The 21,129-nt window shown below is 26.8% G+C and overlaps 1 protein-coding gene across 3 annotated transcripts in view; it reads left to right on the plus strand.

Moving 5' to 3' along the window:
• The window catches only part of LOC107449681 (uncharacterized), a 42,084-nt gene that overhangs the window by 10,829 nt on the left and 10,126 nt on the right, over positions 1-21,129 (plus strand). For 2 of the 3 annotated variants that reach the window (XM_016065287.5, XM_016065288.4), the window contains exons 4-11: positions 3,694-3,742; positions 7,404-7,496; positions 9,298-9,461; positions 11,700-11,927; positions 15,992-16,187; positions 17,419-17,606; positions 17,736-17,855; positions 18,947-19,016. In XM_016065287.5, the coding sequence (XP_015920773.1) occupies positions 3,694-3,742; positions 7,404-7,496; positions 9,298-9,461; positions 11,700-11,927; positions 15,992-16,187; positions 17,419-17,606; positions 17,736-17,855; positions 18,947-19,016 (1,108 nt within the window). The remainder of the gene's footprint in view (positions 1-3,693; positions 3,743-7,403; positions 7,497-9,297; positions 9,462-11,699; positions 11,928-15,991; positions 16,188-17,418; positions 17,607-17,735; positions 17,856-18,946; positions 19,017-21,129) is intronic. The other variant, XM_043041834.3, reaches the window with a different exon arrangement.

Raw genomic sequence — 21,129 nt, forward strand, 5'->3', positions numbered from 1 at the left:
ATTTGTGATTTAGAATATTCCTGATATTTTCACACAATATTACAACTCGTGAAATTCGATTCAGTTTTAATTTTTTTTAGTAACTTAAAGAGTAATTACGTATCTTAGCCAAATCAACACCTTCCCAGGAAAAAAAAAACGAGATGTGTTTATATTAAACGCGATCCGTTTTGCAAAAAAAAAAATATTCAAAACGCGGCATAATTCTTTAGTCCCATGAACACGTGCAAGTTTAACAACACACATCGAACCTTTTCTTTTTGTTGTCACAGGTAATTTAAAAGTCATACATCGTAATTCGTATTTACACTATCTGAAAATTACGCATCGCATTTCGTATTAACATTAACGAGATTTAAAAATAATCCATAGCGTTTCGTATTTACGGGATTTAAAATCACATATCGCGATTCGTGTTCTGGCGTTTAAAATATCATCCGTTGCTACTTTTCTCGCAATTCATATGCACGCGTTTTAAAAACCATATATCGCGATTCATATTCATTGATATTAAAAATCAAGTGTTGTGAGTAGTCCTTTCGCAATTTAAAAGCCACACGATTCGTATTCACGCGATTTGAAAAACAAGCATCGAGTTTTTTATTTACGCAATTAAAAAATCACATATGGCAATTCGTATTCAAGCAATTAAAAAATAACTCATAGCAATTCGTATTCAAGCAATTAAAAAATAACACATCGCTATTTGTATTTCCGCGATTTAAAAACCCAGAAAGGAAGAACACCATCTAGGACAAATTCCAAAACTGATTATGTTATTTGCTCTAAGTTTAATACTACCCACAACAACAGCTTCCGTCGAAAGACTGTTTTCCAGAATGAATTTGTCCTGTTCAAAATTACAGAGTTAGATTACAAATTTAGTAAGATTAGATTACAAATTACAAAATTACAGTCTTTAAATACAATCATTACATTTTCATTTAATGGCTCAAAAAATATCACATGATCAAGTAGATAAAATTATCACAATATTAAAAAATTTTGCAAATTATAGTATAACCATTAAGAAATTTTTTAAACCATTTTCTACCTTCTTGGAGCATTTTATATCATTTATGATTATATGCTGGGAAATGATTTGTATATCATTAAATTTTAACTGTATAAAAAATTTAATCAAGATAAGTTTCGTAAAGTAATGTAAATTTTATTGATTGTTAATTGATTGCGTATTAATTATAAATAGTAAGTGTCATGTTAAAAATATATTCATCATAAAAAGTTGTAAACAAGTATCTTAATAGTTTTTTATTATTAAGGAATATAGTTCCTTAAAATTTAATGTGTTTTCTTTCTTTTTTTTTCTTCCCTCTCTCAGCCTCTTATTATTAATTTAAAATAAAAAATGCCTGAAAGTTAAAGTACATTCCCTAATAAATGCTAAATCTTATTTTCCACTTAAGGGGTTTTGTTTTAGTTTTAATCATTTTTAACCCTATAAACTATCTTTAAATCAAAGTATTTAACTTGAATTTATATTAATAACTAGAATATTTATTTTTTTGAAATTTAATTCTATGAAAAAAAAATTAACGTTAAAATTTATGTTTAAATGGACTTTTGTATTTTGTAATATGATAAAAAAAATTTCAATTTTTCTATAGTTTTTTAATTATTTTAATTTATCTAATTTTTTCTGATAAATTGATTCTGATTTTCGAATTCTGTTTTCCTTCTTAAGTAATCAGTTTTGCATTTTCTAATTTTAAACGTTTTAGAGCATTGTATTTTCTGCAAAGAGATTACAAGGTTAACCGACAAAAGGAATTTAGTGTTATATAAACAATGATGTTTATATAACAATCACCACCAACAATTGCTTTCAATATGTCGGTCTAAACACTTTGCCATGCGGCCCTTCATTGGTCAATCTGCTGTGCATGTGGCCCTTCACTGAAAAAGGTTGTGCACCCCTAGCTTACATAATATTGTTTTAAAGTTTAAGAGGTTCAAATAACAAGTAGTAAGAAGATCAAGTGAAGGAACAGCTCTTACCAGTGAATGAACACCCAGTAAAGGAACACTTAATTTTGGTTATTTTTTAATGCTCTTTATGAATTTATAAGCTATACAAATATTTAAGAACAAGCCTATTCTTGAAATTATAACATATAAATACTTGGAAAATGTTAACTTTTTTTTGTAATCATGAATTGAAAATTAAAGTGTCAACATATTAATACATACTGTTCATTCACTGGGAAATCTATGCCCAGTAAAGGAACATGCCTGTTCCCTCACTGGTTAGAAGTTTTTTTTCGTATTTTTAACATACTTTTGATGCAGAAAGGTACAAGAAAATTAAAGTTTATCTTTCATTTTCATTAACTTAGAAAAAAACCCAGTAAAGGAACACTTGTTCACTGGTTTTTCATCGTTTGGTGATCCAGTGAATAAACACCCCATTATCTCAGTACTTTATTATGCTATGACGCTTAAAAAAAAAGAGTAACTTCAATAACTATATTTTGAATTCTCTTTTTCACAGTGAGAAAAATAAAACTATTACATGCAGTTAATTCCACTTCAAACATATAAATACAAACACTCACCTTATAATTTTTTTCAAAGAAACAAGGTGTTGCAGAGATAATAACAAATTCAAGAATCTTTCCAAAGAAGTCTATTTGATCAGGCAATCCAAAACATTGCTAGATGACTTCCTATTGTTTGGCAGTAAGCTGTTGTTACCAATCAATCTAAAGAAAAACTTTTAAATTCTTATTTTTAATCAATATATATGAAATGTTCCTTCACTGGTTGGTTTACCCTATACAAAATAGTACCATGTACAATCGTGTAAAATTCAAATGCAACACAATCAAATTTCGTTAACAAACCGATTTAAAAAACTCGAATTATATGTAAGCCAAGTGTTTAAGATCATAAATATGATTAAAATAAGTTATCCACATGCATTAAATTAATAGAAAAATTTAATAATAATTCAAAATAATTCAATAATTCCAAAGTATTATTAATAATTAAATAAAATAAAATAAATCTTGTTTCGTGCAAAATTGTACAACACAAAACAATCACAAACACATCCTGTTTCTTTTTACTAATTTTAAATTTATAAATTTTAACCTATCAAATAAAAAACAGCTTAAACCATTCAAATTAATTTTTATAAAATAGATATAAAAATAAACAAATAATCTTGTTTTGCACAAAATTAAAGCATAAAATGATAGCAAATGTATAATTTCTTTTATAATAGTATCTCAGTTATAAATAAATCAAATGATTAAACAACTTAAAATTGTTAAAATAAATGTTAAATATAAATAAATAAAACAGTTAGTGCATTCCTCTTTTACCCACATGCTCACTATATTGCATCATTTTACCTGTACATCTCTAAATCAATCTTCTAAGATTTTATAATATTCTCTCTTTATGGTTATTAATTTTTTATAACTATTGATTTTTATATGTTTTTGAGACAAAAAAAATAAAGTGATATGAAAAATTTAGTATTTCAGTGCGCAAATGTCAGAAATTTTTATTTATCTTAAGTCAGCCTATTTCTTATGCATTCTGGATATAGAAGTTTTTACTGTAATTTTATTTTTGTTGCTTTGTTATTTTGTTTATTTTGTCTAAAATGATTTTTTTTCTGAAATTTAATAATTTTATTTAATTGTCCATGTTGTATGTTTTTAGGAAGTAAGAGCCATTACTGCCGCTCTCTCAGAGACTTTCTTCTCTACAGGTACGTGTATTAAAAAAATATTAAAATCAAATGTTAAAAAACACTTTTGTATATCGTGTATTTACAGTTAAACTGTAACATAACTCTTGAGAAACAGCTTTGTATTATTGTATTTAATTCAGCTTAACATTGGCATAACCTTGGATAAGAGGTATTGATGATACAACACTTCCCAAAATAACCACAACTTCACCTTTCAACTTTGAGGCACTAATAATATTCAATGTATAATTAGATTGATATTTTTATTTCATATTTTGATGGCAGTAATCTTTTAAAAATATCTTTATATTTTTTTAAACTTAATGTTTTTGTTTGCTTAAATATTTTTCTGTTGCATAAGCATACATTGGACTTGTAAATGACCTGATTGCATTATTCAATCATGTCTAATTAAAAACTATCAGAATAAAATATATCTTAAATCTCCAAAAAAAAAAAAAAGAATTTTTTAAATATTTACTTCTAAATTATAAAAGTCATATGTCATATTGTATTGTATTCATTTTTCTTGTGTGTTTATTATGGTTACTTATTTTTAAATTTTTTTTTAATTAACTGTGGGATATATCTTGTGCTGTCATGTGTTTATTATTTTTTAAGAAGTCACTGTATATTGAATTTTTATTGTCAGAAATACATTTTTAAGAAGTTTAAAATTTAATCTAGATGCTAAAATTAGTTTTTTCTTTTATTTTTAAACAAAAGGCAAACTGAATTTCAAAAAGCGCAGTGAATATTCTCGGTTGTTTATAAATACATTTTCTTTGCTTCTACTTTTGAATGTTGAGGATGATGTGAGGATGAAAAGACATGAAAAAAGAGAAGAAAAAAAAGTCTTAATATCTTGCATTATTCTTCCATGCTATGGAACTGGTAGAAGACTGTCAGTTACACATACAAGGATGGATACTTCTGATGAATTAATATCTAGTATGTGAAACTGATGATGACTTAATTTCTGTAGTAAATCTTTCCTTTCACTTATTTATCCAACCTTTTTTTAAGACTTTAGCCTTTTTCCATGAAAATTCTGTTACTGTACCATTATATAGTATTCAAAATATGAACAAGATTTTTTTTAAAAATATAAGGCAATTATTTTAAGGCATAATTTGGTCGCAGAAACCCTCCAGTATGGCAGCAGGCATTGCAGATTATCATGGCATCTGCAGATACTTTTTCATATGAAATTTCCAAATAATGAATAAATAATAGAGATCAAATGACTAAGTAAAGATGTTTTTTCCCACCTTCTTTGATGAGCAATTAGAAGGATTTCTCCATCTTTTGGTATCCGAAGACAATTCATTAGGCGGTACACCGCTTCAATTAGATATTCGATAAAACACAATTCTTTTTCCGGAGATATTTTAATTTTTCGCCAAACTTTTTTTGCAGGGATAGCATGACAATTTGTCTGCAAACACAGAAATTTGTACATGATCTTTATGGAAAAAATAGAACATTATAGAATACTCTGCTGTATACTTTAAAGGAATGATATGAATATTTTAGCTACATGATTTAAACTTATTTTGGCTTTTCATAGTGAAACTTAAAACAACTGAATACTCTGGAAATGACCCATTTTTTATACCCTATCCCCGTTCTTTCACAAGGTTATATGGCAAATAAATTTATTCCATCTCCCTTTTTAAGTACAATTTCTTATGTTTCAAACTAAATTTAAACAAAATACATTTTCTGTATTTAATTTTCATTTACCTTGAATGTGATAATTTAAAGTTTGCAATGCACATGATAGCTTAAGCCTAATTTTTACAATAATAGCCTCCACCTGATTGGGTTGCAGGTAAATTTTGATTTATGAAGATGGTGCTGCAGTTTGACTCAAATTCTGCTACCAGCGACATAATGGTTATTGTCTTAGTCCACATTACAATCAATAAATTTTCAAATTGTAACACTTTATTATGCATATAAGGAACATTGTTGTTAAACTTCATTCTATACATTATTATGACATGCATATTTCCTTTGTAAATGTGTTTGTTTTGCACATACTGAAGTCTTACAACAATCATATATCCTTTATAAAAGTTCATTTTATATATATACTTCCTATGTAAAACTATGTACAGTGCACAAAAAGAAGAAAGAAAAGAAAAAGAAACAGCCCACCCTGAATAACTTTTGATCTAATGATCAGATTTTCACATTCTAAGACTTAATCGTAATGGCTCGAGAGGGTGATCTCAAATATGTTAATTTATTAGTGCAGACGATATTTTAAGTTACGAAATCAGACATAAAAGTATACTTTCTCTGGGAAATATGGTCCCAATAGTTTGGTTAGGAGAGAACTCCAAAGTTTGGACCCCTTAATATATATTTTACTTCTTGCGTATTTCACTATATCTTGTGACTTTTTTAAGCAGAATGAAAATTTTTTGCACGCAATTATAAAATTTGTTTATCCAAAGTTTATCCAATCATATGAAAAATAACTTAAATAAATGTTTATTATTTTATTTAAGAATTATCCCAATATTTTTGAATTGTATGGTACACAATTTTTTGTATCATTTTAAAGAATTTAATTTCATATCACATAATGCAAAATTTGAGCTTAATTGGTTTAATAGTGCCTAAGAAATAGAAATTTAAGTGTCTGACTTTCTTAAAATTAAATTTCTCAAGAATTTTTTGACGGATTTTGTTCAAACTTTGTATTTTGCCATATAAAATTACATTCTTTAAAATGATGCAAAAAATTGTAAACCTTACAATTCAATTTTTTACCATTCTTAAATAAAATAATAAAAATAATAAATATTTACTAAAAGTTATTTTTTATATGGAATGATCTTTGTGTAAACAAATTTTATAATTGTGCATGAAAAGTTTCCAATTCGCTTAAAGAGTTCTCGAGGTATAGCAAAATATTCAAAAATAAATTTGCATTAAGAGCTCCAAAGTTTTGAGCGCTCTCCTATTGGGACCATATTTCCCAGATTGCGGCTACCCCTATACTTTGGGGGTCAGAAATCCGAATCCGTTGAAAAAAGGTATCTTTATTCAGAGTAAGTATGTTTTTGTATCTGATTTCATAACTTAAAATATCGTTTGCATTTATTAATTGGCATATTGGAGGCCAACCTCTCGAGCCATTCAGATTGAGTCCTAGAACATGAAAATTTGATAATTTGATCAAAAGTTATTCAGGGTGGTCCTCTATTTTTTTGCACACTGAAACTTAAACAGAAAAAATTATAAAAATAGGAAAAACAAGACACTACTAATGCAAAAGGTGTTACCAAGCTGAGAATAGAGCAGACTTCGTATTATCAAAGAATGTTGGGAAGAAAAAAAATGCTAAGAATTTTCTCATTAGAGAAATTGTATTTATGAGTGTTTTTTTGCTACACTGAGTATAAGCTGTTCATTTTGTTTTGTACCAATTGAATTTTGTAGTGTTGTCTTTTAAATTATTATTGTTGCCATTTCCATATTCTGCAATATTACAAATAACAAAATTTCTAACTGTTTAACTCAATATGCATTTGTCCTGTACAAAAATTTTTGCTATATGTTTAAATAAGATCAACTTCTTATTTTCTTATAATATTACTTTTAATAAATCATTTGAGAGTAAAACTTTATCTACCACATTAACTTATTTTTATTTACATTACAGGTGAAGAAATGCTTCAACGTGGTGTTTCATATGAATTTACTCCGACTCAACTGCATGCAATATCTGAAAGATTGAAACTGGGAGATCCATCTTGTAAGTTATTGCAAATAAATCACATGTACACATTTTTCTATAATAAAGGGAGAATTAAATTATCATTTTTAAGTTTTTAACCGTCAGAGATATAAGTTTATAACTTTTGTAAATCTTATAATCATGGCTTTCCTACTACAAAATCAATTTCTTCTAATGTTGTTCAATACCAAAGAGGAAATATAAATAATTTTCAATGTCTGAAGGATTAAAATTAGTTGAAGGTCTATGATATAATATACAGTATGAGCAATTTGCTAACATTTTTTATGGTATGTTTTAATTAAATGATGACATCGAATTCATAGTCAAAACATTACTACTCACTAGTTTATTTTTGAAAGTTTGAGGTTATTTATTTGGTCTTATAACCTATTTGTTTTTTTTTTTAAATTGAATTAGTTTGTGGTTGTCAAACTACGAAGAAAATAATACAGTTTAGTAGGAAGTTTTTTTTTAAACAAATTATGTACAATTTTTTTTCTAAACCGTTTCTAGTTTTACATCAGTTCTAAAATTTATTTATAGTTTGACGCTAGCTTAAAGGTCATTCTCTAAAATTAGACAAAATAAGAGTAAAAAAAATTAGACAATATTAGAGATGATTTTAATTTTTTCCCCTATGTACAGGGTGATTATAATTACAGTTTAAGTTTCCATATTTATATAAAAAGAACCACTAATTTGAATGAAGTTAAATATGTGTAGAATATTATTGAATTGGGAAAGCATAAAACATAAGAAAAAAAATTCCAAATTTTAGTAATAAATGGTGCTGTAAGCATCATGCACATGACTCATTGCAATTGTTATAAAAACCCCAGGAAATGGCTTTTCCTCATTTCGCATCTGAGAAGTTTGCAATGACTGTCTTAATTATGGATAGTGCTCTGCTTGTAAAGCTTTTTTTTTTACTAGAGCGCTGACTGTGCACCAGTAGATTTGCAACATTTCCGTACACTCTAGTGTCTGAAAAAAGGTGTTTGTGAGATGACTGCCGTGGGTCTTGAGAAAATGATTTAGAAATTCAAAATGACTGGTTCTTTTGATGTGTAATGTGGTAGAGGAAGGAAAAGAATTGATTCGACGTTATTTGAAGAAGTGATCACAACAGTGCATAAGGAGTCAAACGGTGGTGTGCAACCATGCAGTGCATAGGGAATTGCCCTAACATTGGACAGGCCTGTAAGCATTGTGCATAAAATTTTATGGAAAGTCCTGCATTCCTATCCATACAAAATTATCTATGTGCAAGAGTTACTTCCCGCTGACCTGCTAACAAGAGGGACTTTAGCTCCTTTGGGAGTGAACAATGAATGGCCGTGGATCATTTTGTGGACAGACTAAGCCCATTTCCTTCCAAAGCTCATTTAAAGAGAAAATTAGATACTGTTTTTTGTTCTGATATAAATTTGTAAAATAACACTTAATCAATTAAAAAATTTTTTTGTCTTATCTGTGACCATTTAAGTATCATGTAATCATCTAAAGGGTTCATGATTTGTTTATTTTTGTTCATAATAGGAAAGGAAAAGTATGAGTAGAAAACAAGAAGGTTGTTGCAACTTTCAAATGTAAGCATAGAAGATGGTTTTTTAATTTGCTAATTTTTGCTGAAAAGGGGGGAGGAATGGTCTACAATTGCCGCACATATGCTTATATAATATTTGAACAAACCCTTACCTGTTATTTACTGATCAATTCAAAAGCTATTATCATACATCTATCTTTTTATCATTAAAAGTAGATTTTTTTATGTATTTTTTATTAGCAATTAAAATTAATATGTATATTTTATTAGATTTCAAGAACCCAAAACAAGACATAGCACATTTAGTAGAGTTTGTGACACAGTTGAAGCATTTAATAATAATTGGTAGCTCTGAGTGTTTGGAACAGAGTAATATTATCCCTAATGAACTTTCTTTTGATCTGTCTTTGTTTAAAAGTGCTGTTACTCTTGAAGTAAGTGTTCCTATTTAATATACTTAAAACTTTCATGTCATTAATCATACCTTAGTGTTGTTTTGCCATTGTTCCAGAATATTTCTTTCATAATGAATTCTCTGATACCTAATCAAGTTTAGATTTTATAAACAAAATGTAACTAAATTCTTTTAATTATCTTTACTTTTTTTGTGGCTGACTCAAGCATATTAAATGAAATATAGCAAGCTTTTGAAAATGAAACAAATATTCTTCCCATAACCAGTATAGTACCAGTAAAAAAGGTGCCAAGTTCAGTATAGTATTAGTGAAAAAAGTGCCAAGTTCATGTTTTTTTTAATAATATTTTCTATGAGTGTTGTCAAAAACTATTTTAAATTTCTTACTCAAATTTATATTTTGGAAATACCCTAAATCCTTTTTACCTGTAACTACATTAATAATTAGCAAAGCTTTGAAAATAATTTTACCACATTTAGAGTGATGTCTTTTTTATTTAGACAGCTTTATTTTACTATATTTCCATATAAAGTTTTTGCTTTAACTAGCTTTTATAAACATATAAGTGTTTTGCCCAATGAAATATACAGTCCACGGCCAAATTACTATATGCGCTATGAGATTCTATGTAAAATCTTAAATATCAGGTGATACTATTCAGCATTATTGTTTTTACTCGGCTGAAACCGGTTTACACCTGTTTATGTTCGTGTATCAATTGGTTAGCATTGTAATGCTATATGTTAAAAATAAATACAAATAGTAAGTATATAAAAAATCTCCTGAATTAAAACCCATTACATGTATGTTTAAGTGTAAAACTATTGCATATAAAATTATTGCATATATAAACTCTTGCAAAACATGTAATTATTAAAACACTACAGCGCATCTAATAACTTGGTCTAATTATTATAATATACTAATATAATACCTGATATAATAAATATTCTATATTTATATAATATATCTTATTTATCCAATCGTTGAATTTATATTACATTATATATCGTCTATATTAACCAATTGATACACGAATGTAAACAAGTTCAAGCGGTTTCAGTCGCGTAAAAACAATAAAATTATATAGTATCCTCTGATAATTAGAAACTTGCATAGAATCTTATAGTGCGTCTAATAATTTGGCGAAGGACTGTATCTCATTTGATAAGGTTGAGATATAGTGAATTTGTCTCCCACAAGTCAGAGTTTGTATGTTCCTGGAAACATTTTAAAAAAAGTAATAATACTAAAATGAAAAATTGTATTTTACTATATTTGTAATTGTAAAAATATTTTAATATTCCTAGGTAAATTTGTCTAGCTCCAATGACATTCGATTTTTTTAAATTTTTAAGTGAAACCTATACCGAACAAGTTTTAAGTTTTAACATTTTTCCTGGTGCATATGAGCCTTGACTTGTTTTGACTCAAGAAGCCAGATTTGAACAATGAAGCATGCAAGTTAAAGTGTCATGTTTAGGGAATGCATCTCCCACCTTGGAGTGGATCCCTTGAGTTGGATTCACAAAATTATACATAGGATCGAGTATGAAGACATAATAGACTATGTGTCTTTATGCACTCAATTCTCTTGATCATGGTTTCATCTCGCTGTTATAACATGTCCTGATATAAAACTTTGCATCATTATTATGTTCGGAACATGAAAATGATCAAAAGCACAAACCCAAGCATGCTCAGAACTGGTTCTTCTAACATTGTGTGATAAAGAAATCCAGACCTTAGCATTTTAGAGAAAGGAATGGGCTGAGCTGAAGCATTTACTTGTGTTAATAAATGTAAGAAATATTGATGAAAAGTTTGTCCAAATTGAGAAGAAATAGAGAGTTGGATGAATGAGAGAGGAATCTGAGAGAAATATCTCTAATTCATCCAAATTTTCTTCACTCTAAGCCTGTAAAGTGCATAACTTTTAGGTAGACCACATACACAAGTCGTAAGAGACATACAGGAGGCAGATTCCCTTACTTTTGCATTAGCATGTGCACATCACTTCTGCATATCTTTGCAAAAGTATGAAATGCACCACCTGTCTGCCTCTTTCTTGCTGCTTGCTTCCTCAGTGTGTGACCTATCGTAGTGATGACAAAGGGGCTTGCTACAATGCATTAGTAATTGTTACTATTTCCATCAATCTTGGTGATTTAGTATTTTTACAACTTTCAACTTTCTAATTTTGACTTGATTTGAATACTATGTAATACATTAATGTCAATTAATTTTAATTATTAGGTATACAACTGCAACCTGGCTAAGAATTTAACCTCTGTTGATATTTTGCGGGCAAATTTAAAGACATTAATTGTTCATAAAACTTTGGAAAACATAGCAGATATTTTACTTTGTGGCATACTTCATTGGTGTCCAATTACAGATCCTCTTCATACTTGGCCTTTTTGGAATTCAATTACTTTTCTCAACTTCAGCCACAATCGAATCACAAAAATACATACTTCAATTGTAAGTTAAGTTTTGTAATATAAATTTTTCAAACTAAAAGTAAAAAATTTCTTCTTTTTATATTTAAAAAGATAGTAATTGCAGTAATACAAAGTAGAGTCAATAAATTCCTGGAATGATCACATACATTCAAGCTGGTGTTAGTTAGAAAATAAGTATTTTTTTAGAAGTTAGCAGCACTAATAACGAAAACACACTGCCATCTGGAATTCATTTCTGGTACTGTTGGTATTAGCTGCTGATCATTTCTGACAAAGCAAATTTTTTATTTGTTTATTAAAAAATTGTCTTCTAGTTGCTACCTAATTGGCCTTTTATTCATTGAATATGCACCTTGTGTATTTTATTACTATTTATATACATGTGGAATTATGAGCATTGATAATATGTTGAAAAATTTATTATTTTACACTTGTTTCTTAAAATTTTCTTTATTTTAAAAATTGATCTTTGTAGTGTTCCCCATGATTTGAGAAATGCTTCACAAATTATGCTTTGCATTATTTACATGAAAAGTATTTTTAATCACTTAGAATTTTCAACTTTTGAAAAAGTGGCCACATGTTTTTGTAAGTGGGCACTGTTAAAAACGTTACATCTGACCAGTAGAAAAGTTTTCTAATTTTCCCTATGTCACATGCTTATTTATTATTTTCGGCATATTCAGTAATAAATCTTGTTTAATGAAATTTTTTAGTTTCACAATTATTGATTCAGCTGATTATGAAAATGATCAATTCCGATCAGCAAATGCAATCATATCATAGAATTTTTAAACATTAATTTGAGGATGATTAATTCCCAAAATTACTCATGTACAAAAAGTATTAGGCATTATGTATACTGTTTTCTAGATTATTAAAACCCTTCTTTTTAATTATTTGATTAACAAAAAATCTTGAATTCTATAACATTTAGATAAATTTTTGTATGAGGGAATGTTAATGAATTGATACTGATAATTTTTTATGTGACACAGTACTATAAAAATTTGCTATATTTATTTGACTCAAACTGACTCAAATTTATTTGACTCAATTATAAGTTGTTCAGTGCTCTGTTAAATTCTACTAGAAGCTGTTAAAACTTTCTATTCTTAACAAAGTTATTCTGAAATAAAATATAGTACATTTTATTTACTTTTGGGATAAAATTTGCTTTTATTATACTTAAGCAGAACAATTTGTTTTTAAGTTTGTCTTTTTAAAAGTAGTCTGGTATATGCCTACTATTTTAAAATATGTAATGAATTTTTGAAAAATGTTCTGATTTCTTTCTTTGGCCCTATATGAAGCCTTAATACTTATTTTATATGTAATACTTTAATTGTTTATGTTAACTGGATGCTGTTTTGCATAAAATTCATTACTAGATAAATATAACTAATTTTATTATGGTGCTTCTTAAGTATCATATTTTAAAAATTGTGAAATTATGCAATTTATAAATGTTACATCCGCCATTTTTTTCAAACTGTTATAAAATGTTTATTGTAAGGTGTTGCATTTTCATACAATGTCTTTAAGGTTATGTAACTTCAATATTTCATAACATTTAGATTATTATTAGCAATTTTTAGTTTTAATCATAATAGAATTGAAGTAGTAAAATGTAGACTTGAAAATAGTAAAATATAAATTATAAACAATTTACTGATTTGTAACTTGATATCTTTATTAATTTTTTGATGATGATAGCTAAAGATATCTGAATTTTTTTGCTTATTGATCATTTCGTGTAATCATTAGACTAATAAAAATGTTCCAACAACAATCAGAAAGCTAGTCAGACAAATATGTATGCTTGTATCCTGATATTAAGTTTTGATTTGTGCAGGGTTGGCTGGTTTAAACTAATGTAGTTTAAAAATTGTCTTAAACCAAAGTTCTTTTTTAAAAAACCGGGCTTGGTTTTTTATTGAGAAAAAAAATCTTGTAACTCTGACTCAGTTTTCTATTATTTATATTAATAGATTTAGTTTAATTACAATGAAATGAAAAAAAATTGAATTTTCCCATAAAAATCTTTTTAATCTAGAGTTTAATAGCTAAAGTGAGTTTGTTTTTCTTAGAATAAATACTTTTGATTTGTAACTTTTAAATGTTTAAGTATTATTACTCTTTTGTGATAATATGTTTGAAATAATGTGTGCAAATGTAAAGATAAAATATGTTGTCTCTAAACATTCTAAAAATTAAACAGACCATCACAAACTTCGTGCACTGATAGTTTTTAAAATTATTTAACAAATGCACTTATAGAACAAGTTAAGATCAAAAGTATCTATCTTTTTCAATAATAATAGGAATAAGGTGCTTTTCCCAATTTTAAAAATGTGCAATTATTTTCATGAAAAGGTTTTTTTTTTTAAAATCAAAAGAAAAATTGATCCCGGATAATAATAATCTAGATAATGTCATGTTTTTCAGGTTATTTTTAAAATTTTTTCTGTTATCCTGATAAATTTTTTTTTATTGTATGTATACGTATGTTTTTATTCTTAACAATTGCAATGGGAACATGCATTGCAATGCTTTCAAAATACAATGCTCAGATGAAAGAGCATAATTCTTAAGTATTGAAAAATTTTAAAAATCATATGAAATATTTTCAATGCATGTTTTTTTTAATGTTGCATAATTTATATGCATTGTTATGCTTTAAACTTAATTGTGCTAAAATAAACAATTTTTTACTTACCTTTACTTCACTATTTCATATGTATATATGTATGCCGGTCAAGTGACATTTTTAGTCCTTTTCATCTTTACAAAGGAATCCCACGGTTCAGGGAGAACAGAAAAACCTGGAATTGTCAAGAAGTTTTATTTTGACCCGAAAAAGCAGAGAATAGTCAGGAAAAATTGCAATTTTTTAGAAAAACCTGGAAGATAATCAGTTACAGAATAGTCAGTAACACTAATCAGTTATTGAGATTTGAGTTAAATAATTCTAGCATCTATTAAAAATATTTGTTGCAAAAATGTCACACTTTAGTAAAACATTCATGCTTTCATCATTATTTGATGATATATATATATATGTGTGTGTATATATATATATATATATATATATATATATATATATATATATATATATATATATATATATATATATATTTGCGTACAAAATCTAATATTTGACATTGCAAATAAAAAAATAAAAAAAGTTTTCTGAAGAAAACACTCTTATAAGTTAAAATTTGTATTCATTTATTTGAAAAAATTGACATGATCATTTTATTAAGTAAATTGATATAAATGTTGTGAATTGAATACTGCTAATTAATGACATTAAATAATGCTTAAGTATGATAAAAACATAATATAGGTGTCATGCCTCCATGTTGTGATGGCGCTGTCATCAAGGTAGATGTTGTAAAAAGACAGAGGAGGGAACGCTCTGATGGAGAGCGGAAGCGAATTGTTTAGATGTCTTGGTCATATTAATTTTCTAATCTTTTATCATTATTAATAAATGTTTCTTTTGTGTTGTTAATTGGTTACCATTTATTTGGCCAATTGTGATTTTGGGAAGTATCTGAATGAAGAAGGGAAAAGGAGGAAAAATTATACGTTATATCACAATAGGGAAGCACGTTTTTTTACATTCATTACTAATATAACACTTTAATATTAGATTTTTATCCACATTTTAAGTTGAATTGTAAAGTAATGTATAAGCATATTCAAAATCTCCAGTTTTTCTTCTTTTTTTATCATATTAGCATGTCTATGGAAGGAAAGTTTAATGTTTATTGGTTTATAATGTTTATTAGTAATATTAATAGTTGAAAAAGTTTTCATGATTATACTTCATAGTAGTTTTTTATATTTAATTTAGATCATAAAGTACTATTTAACCATTTGTTTTAATAACCTAAAAAAGACCTTCTTTAAAAAAATTGGATTTTTAGTTTTTTTGTAAAATAAACCTTGTTTTTTTCCCTTACCCTTGATTTGTATAATATATACTTAAGTATTCTATCATTTGTTTTCTTTTTGCATATAGTTAGTAGAACTTTTAAGAAACCGAATACTTATGGTTTTATTTTTTTTATGTAGAAACTTTTATCTTCTGTGAAGCACATTGATTTAAGTCACAATGAAATTCAAGTTATAGAGCACATGGAAACATTATCTGAATTATCTGTTTTGAATTTATCTCATAACAAAATTCAAGAGGTTGATTCTCTTCATACTAGACTGGGAAACATTCACTCATTAAATCTGTCATCAAACAAAATCAAGAGCTTGCAAGGTAATTCTAAGTTTTAGTGTTTATAATTTTTATTTTATTTTCTAAGCTTTATTGACTGATTAAACTAAATATGCAAGAAATCAAATGTAATTTTTTTTAAATAATTTTCTTAAATCACATAACAGTTTATTACAAATTATAAATTAAATTTTGTTAGAAAAATGATTAATTTTATATAATGATTGTGTTGCATAAAAGGAAGTCCAAAAACAAGTTTTCCCTATCAACTGCCAATATATGTGTGCATAAAAAACAAAAGAAAAATCATTTGAATAAAATGAGATATCTTTATTTCTATACTCAGGAATCAAATTACATTTAGAAATTTTGCTATTTTCTAACTGAGAATCAAGCACATTGAGAAATTTGTTATTTTTTTTTATATAAGAACTACTTACGGTCATATGGTGCACAAAAAAAAGAACATCGGAAAAACTTAATATCGAATTGAAAGTTTTTCATGTATAAGATGCAACCTTAAAGGTTGCAAAATATTCTAACTAGCTAATGTAGGAAATATTTTAAGTTATGAAATTAGGTATTAAAATTTACTTTTTCTAAATAAAGTGCTTTTTTCTACAGATTTGGATATTTAATACTCAAAAACAATCTGAAAAATATATTCTGGGTAGTTTGATTGCAAATGTTTGAATTTGAACTTCTAAATGTTATTTTTTACTTTTTGCTAAATCAATAAAACTATTGAAACAAATAATTTTTTTTTTTTCGCAATTTATAGAGAATTTCTTACAAAAACTAACTTATAATAATTATTATTTTTTAATTATTTAATTTTACAATGTTCAATAACTTTTGAATCATATTAAAGTATACTAATTTTTTTCATCATCTAAATCTCTATAACTTGCATTTTTTTTGAATCGCGAAATCAAAAATTTGAAGACAATGAGTCAAATAGTTTCTGATCAATAAAACTTAAGATAAATAATATTTTAAAGTTTTCATTCAATGACAAAGTGATATCTTTTTATTTTGTTTCCTCACTTATTCCCTATTTTGTTAAATTGTTTGGAATAGTAATTTTGCACGGTTAAACGGTTCAATATATTTAAATTACCTAAAATTCTTGTGTTTCAATCTTCATGATATAAATATTTTTATCGCAATGAAATAATTCCTTGTATGCATTGTATTTTATCGTGATATAATTGCAATTTAAATGTAACAAACAAAACAGATTCTCTTTTTTTAATTTAAGATTTTTTTTTAGGGTTTTCCAAGTTATTTTCTGTATCTGAACTTCTTTTAGAATACAATTTGATATCATCATTACCAGAAATCTCTCACATTAGTAAACTACCCTGTCTTGAAACGTTGAGTTTACAACACAATCCTGTCACACTTTGTGTAGATTATAGGCCCCAAGTCTTACTACTTTTTGGATCTCTTGCTCCTGAAGTAAGTGCTTTCAAAGTTATTCAACATGAAAAACAGTAAAATATAAATTTTATATCATTGATGGAACATAAACTAAAATGAAACATTTAGAATTGAATTACTTTATCTGTTTATATATTTTTTTGACAGTTAACACTTGATGGCTTAAAAGCTACTGAAAAAGAGATAGATACTGTGTCGATTTTGCAAGCCTTAAAACAAGCTCGAGGAGAAAATTCTTCCTCGTTGGTCAATCAAAATCTTTCACAGGTATGCTAATATTGATAGCTCTTTTAAGTTCAATTGTCTCAGGGTGCGTAGCATTTTTAAAAAGTGCTGAAAGGTGCTTTTTTCCGATTTCATTTTTTAAAAGCCCTTAAAGGTGCTTTTTTTATTGGGTGTTTTGAAAAAGTGCTTAATTTTCCTTTGTTTAAAATGAGATTTTTCCTTTACCATGTTGATTTCCGCTACGAATTATAATAAAGACACAGTTCACATTGTTCTATTCAACGTTTCACAATTAATTCAAACCCAATCAATCTACTTCAGCGTATTGTCAGTCCGTAACGTATGAAAACGCCATTTGTTTTACTTATTCAAAATTTCATGATTTTTGACAATAGTCAAAAACAAAGCCAAAAGGGTTTTTTTTTTGACATGTAGGTTAAAACAAGATAAAACTATCAATTGTCAAAAACTTTCCAACCTTGCCTAGTTATGATATTTTTTAAAGTGCTTAAAAATATTTTTTGAGTGCTTGAAAAGTGCTTAAAAGGTGCTTATTTTTTGTTGAATAATTTCGCTCCGCACCCTGTGTCTATTTTATTTTTATTATTATGCTTGACTGATTTTATACTTTTTTTAAATATAAATATGCTAAGTGTTAAGGAATTTTATTGATTAAGTGACAATTTTCCTATGCTACATGATAATATTAAAAATGAGATATCAGCTCTTTTCCTGATGCATTTGTTAAAGTTGATAAATCAGTTATATCAAATTTATATTTATCCAGACATACAAACTTTCATAATAATTGTCCACTTCAAATCTAATTTTTTTCTACAAATTTACTTGGAAAAAGTAGCATTATATAAATAATCAGTCAATTAAATTAATGATTGCCAACAGTTTTTTTCTCCATATCCCCTAATTTTGAATTATAAAAATTAATATTCAAAGTGAAGTAGACTTTTCAGTTAGGGTTGAAAAATATTTTATTTTCAGAGCAATTTTTGCTCTTTATTATACTTTAATAAATACTTCATTTTTTTTATTATACTTATATTTTTACATCATAGTGTAACATAGTGTCTTCTACAGGTGTTTTTGTTTTTTCATATTTAATTTCTTAATTTTAGGGAGAAAGCATTTCGAACTCTTATAACCATCATCAACAAATTCAAAAATATCAAGAACAAAATTCTCCAGGTGATTTTTATTACTATAGTGCTATGTTTTTATTGATAAAATATATGTCACAAAAATTTATATAAATGTTAACTTTTTGAAAACTAATTCTTTTAATGTTGTGAAGCATTGTAAAAGTTATTTTTTTGCATATTTCTTTAAAATTTTATCTGAGTAAATAGTGTTCGGCCATTTCACAGGTTATCGATGCCTTTATTTGCAGGGCCCGCACTACGCATTCACCACCACGCAAAATGCTGTAAAATTGTAAATTTGGTGAAAAAAATTGTGTTTTGGCAAAAATATTGGTGAAGGATTTTTTTCCCCTGGAAAGAAAAATATATATTTAACTTGATCATCAAAATTAGGTCAAAGTGAATTTTTCTAAACAAATCAGTATTTTTTATTTGATTACAGTGATTTTCGGTAGATAAGCTGTATAACCGATTAGAATTGGGTACAAATAAAATAAGCCTGAAACAAACTACTGCAAAATACTTTTTTATTGTAGAAAATTAATCATAAAAATTGTTAAGATTTGCTTTTGGCAAAGACATTTGAAAATTGGTGAATAGTTTTGATATTTGGTTAATTTACTGGCTAATAATTTGAAATCCTTAGCGCTGGCCCAGATTTGCTACAAGATTATGATAAATATATAATTTTCTTGCTTGTGGTTTAAATCCAAAAAGAAACATTAGTATTATGTTGAAAATATTTAAGTATATTTTGGAAGATTAGTTAAGTTAGTAATTATTTGGAAATTTTAAAACCATTCCTCTTTTGATGATGAGTAATCAATCACACACTAGCACCTTTCAGAGCAGGTGAAAAACTTGTTCATATTTTTAAATGTGACTAGAGATAATCAAGAAAGTCACATCAAGACTGACTATTTCTCTGTCTTTAGATCTCTACATCTGTTAACTGTTACCCTAGTAGTCAGACGGTTCTTTTGTTTCAAATTGCATTTCAGTTTAGCTGTTGTGTGTGAAGTATGAAATAAAATCACTAAAAATGTCCAGAAAAAATATGTCAATTATACTTCAGAATTCAAACTTAAAGTAATTAAAACTGCTGAGGAAAAAGGTAATCAAGCAGCTTTAAGAAATTTCAATATGGATGAGATGAGAGGTCTTAGGCAAAAATCTATTTAAGAGTTTTTAATTGCTGACAAACGAAGACAGCCTGATAGGAGAGGGTATCCCTGCTTATTTTTTTATGGCTTAAAGGCAAGAGCTTGCACAGCTATTGAACAGTGCTTACCTTCACATTGGAAATAAGGATGTAAAGAAAATTTGTCCAGTATTCGGTATTCGGCTCTTTTGCTGAATATTCAGCCAAATATTCAGCAAAGTATTTTTTGGAAGAATATTTTTTTACTAAGTTTTTAGAGAGGGGCAAAGTTTTTTCAATTTTTAGAGAGCATTTCTAATGAATGTTATTCTGTTATGGTAGCTAATTTCTAAAAATACGACTATGTGAAAAAGTTAAATTGAGATTTTTAACGTTTAGATTTTTTGTTTAAAAATTAAGAACAATTTTTGTTTTGGTTTATATCTAGCTTTTTCTCTTTTAAAAGCATTTGTTTTTATAAACGTTTTCGTTATGACGCAGAAATTATGAGGGTTTATATTAGAGGTTATTCTTCAATTTTTTTTTAAATACCGTAGTTGGAAAATTGATGTTTAGCTTTAAATTTTCTTTCAAAAACTAAGACAAATTTTTTTTTTTTTTGTTTTGCTTTTATTTATGATCGTTTTTATGGGTGCTTTTTACTTAGCACTGTATTTTTTAAAGCGTTTTTAATAGAGTGTATCTCTTTTAAAGTTATATGGATAATTTTTTCCCCACAAAATAGCAAATGTTATTTTTAACATTAAAGTTTTAAAAATTAAAGGAAATTGTTTTCTATTTCCCTTTTTTTTAAAAATTTATCACTTTAGCTTTTATTAATAACGGTTGCTGTTTTTTATTTATCTTAAATATTACCGTTATAGTTTTTTTCCTTTACCTCACACCAATTTTCAATAATGACTAAACTTAGTAATATATGAAACTATTTATATTAATTTATGCATATGTGGATCAAAAATCATTAATATTTGTTAATGATTTTGTTTTTAAAAAAATA

Source organism: Parasteatoda tepidariorum, chromosome 12 (genome assembly GCF_982258835.1).
Source record: "Parasteatoda tepidariorum strain Cologne lab strain chromosome 12, Ptep-v5.0, whole genome shotgun sequence".
In the NCBI taxonomy this organism is placed as follows: Eukaryota; Metazoa; Arthropoda; class Arachnida; order Araneae; family Theridiidae; genus Parasteatoda; species Parasteatoda tepidariorum.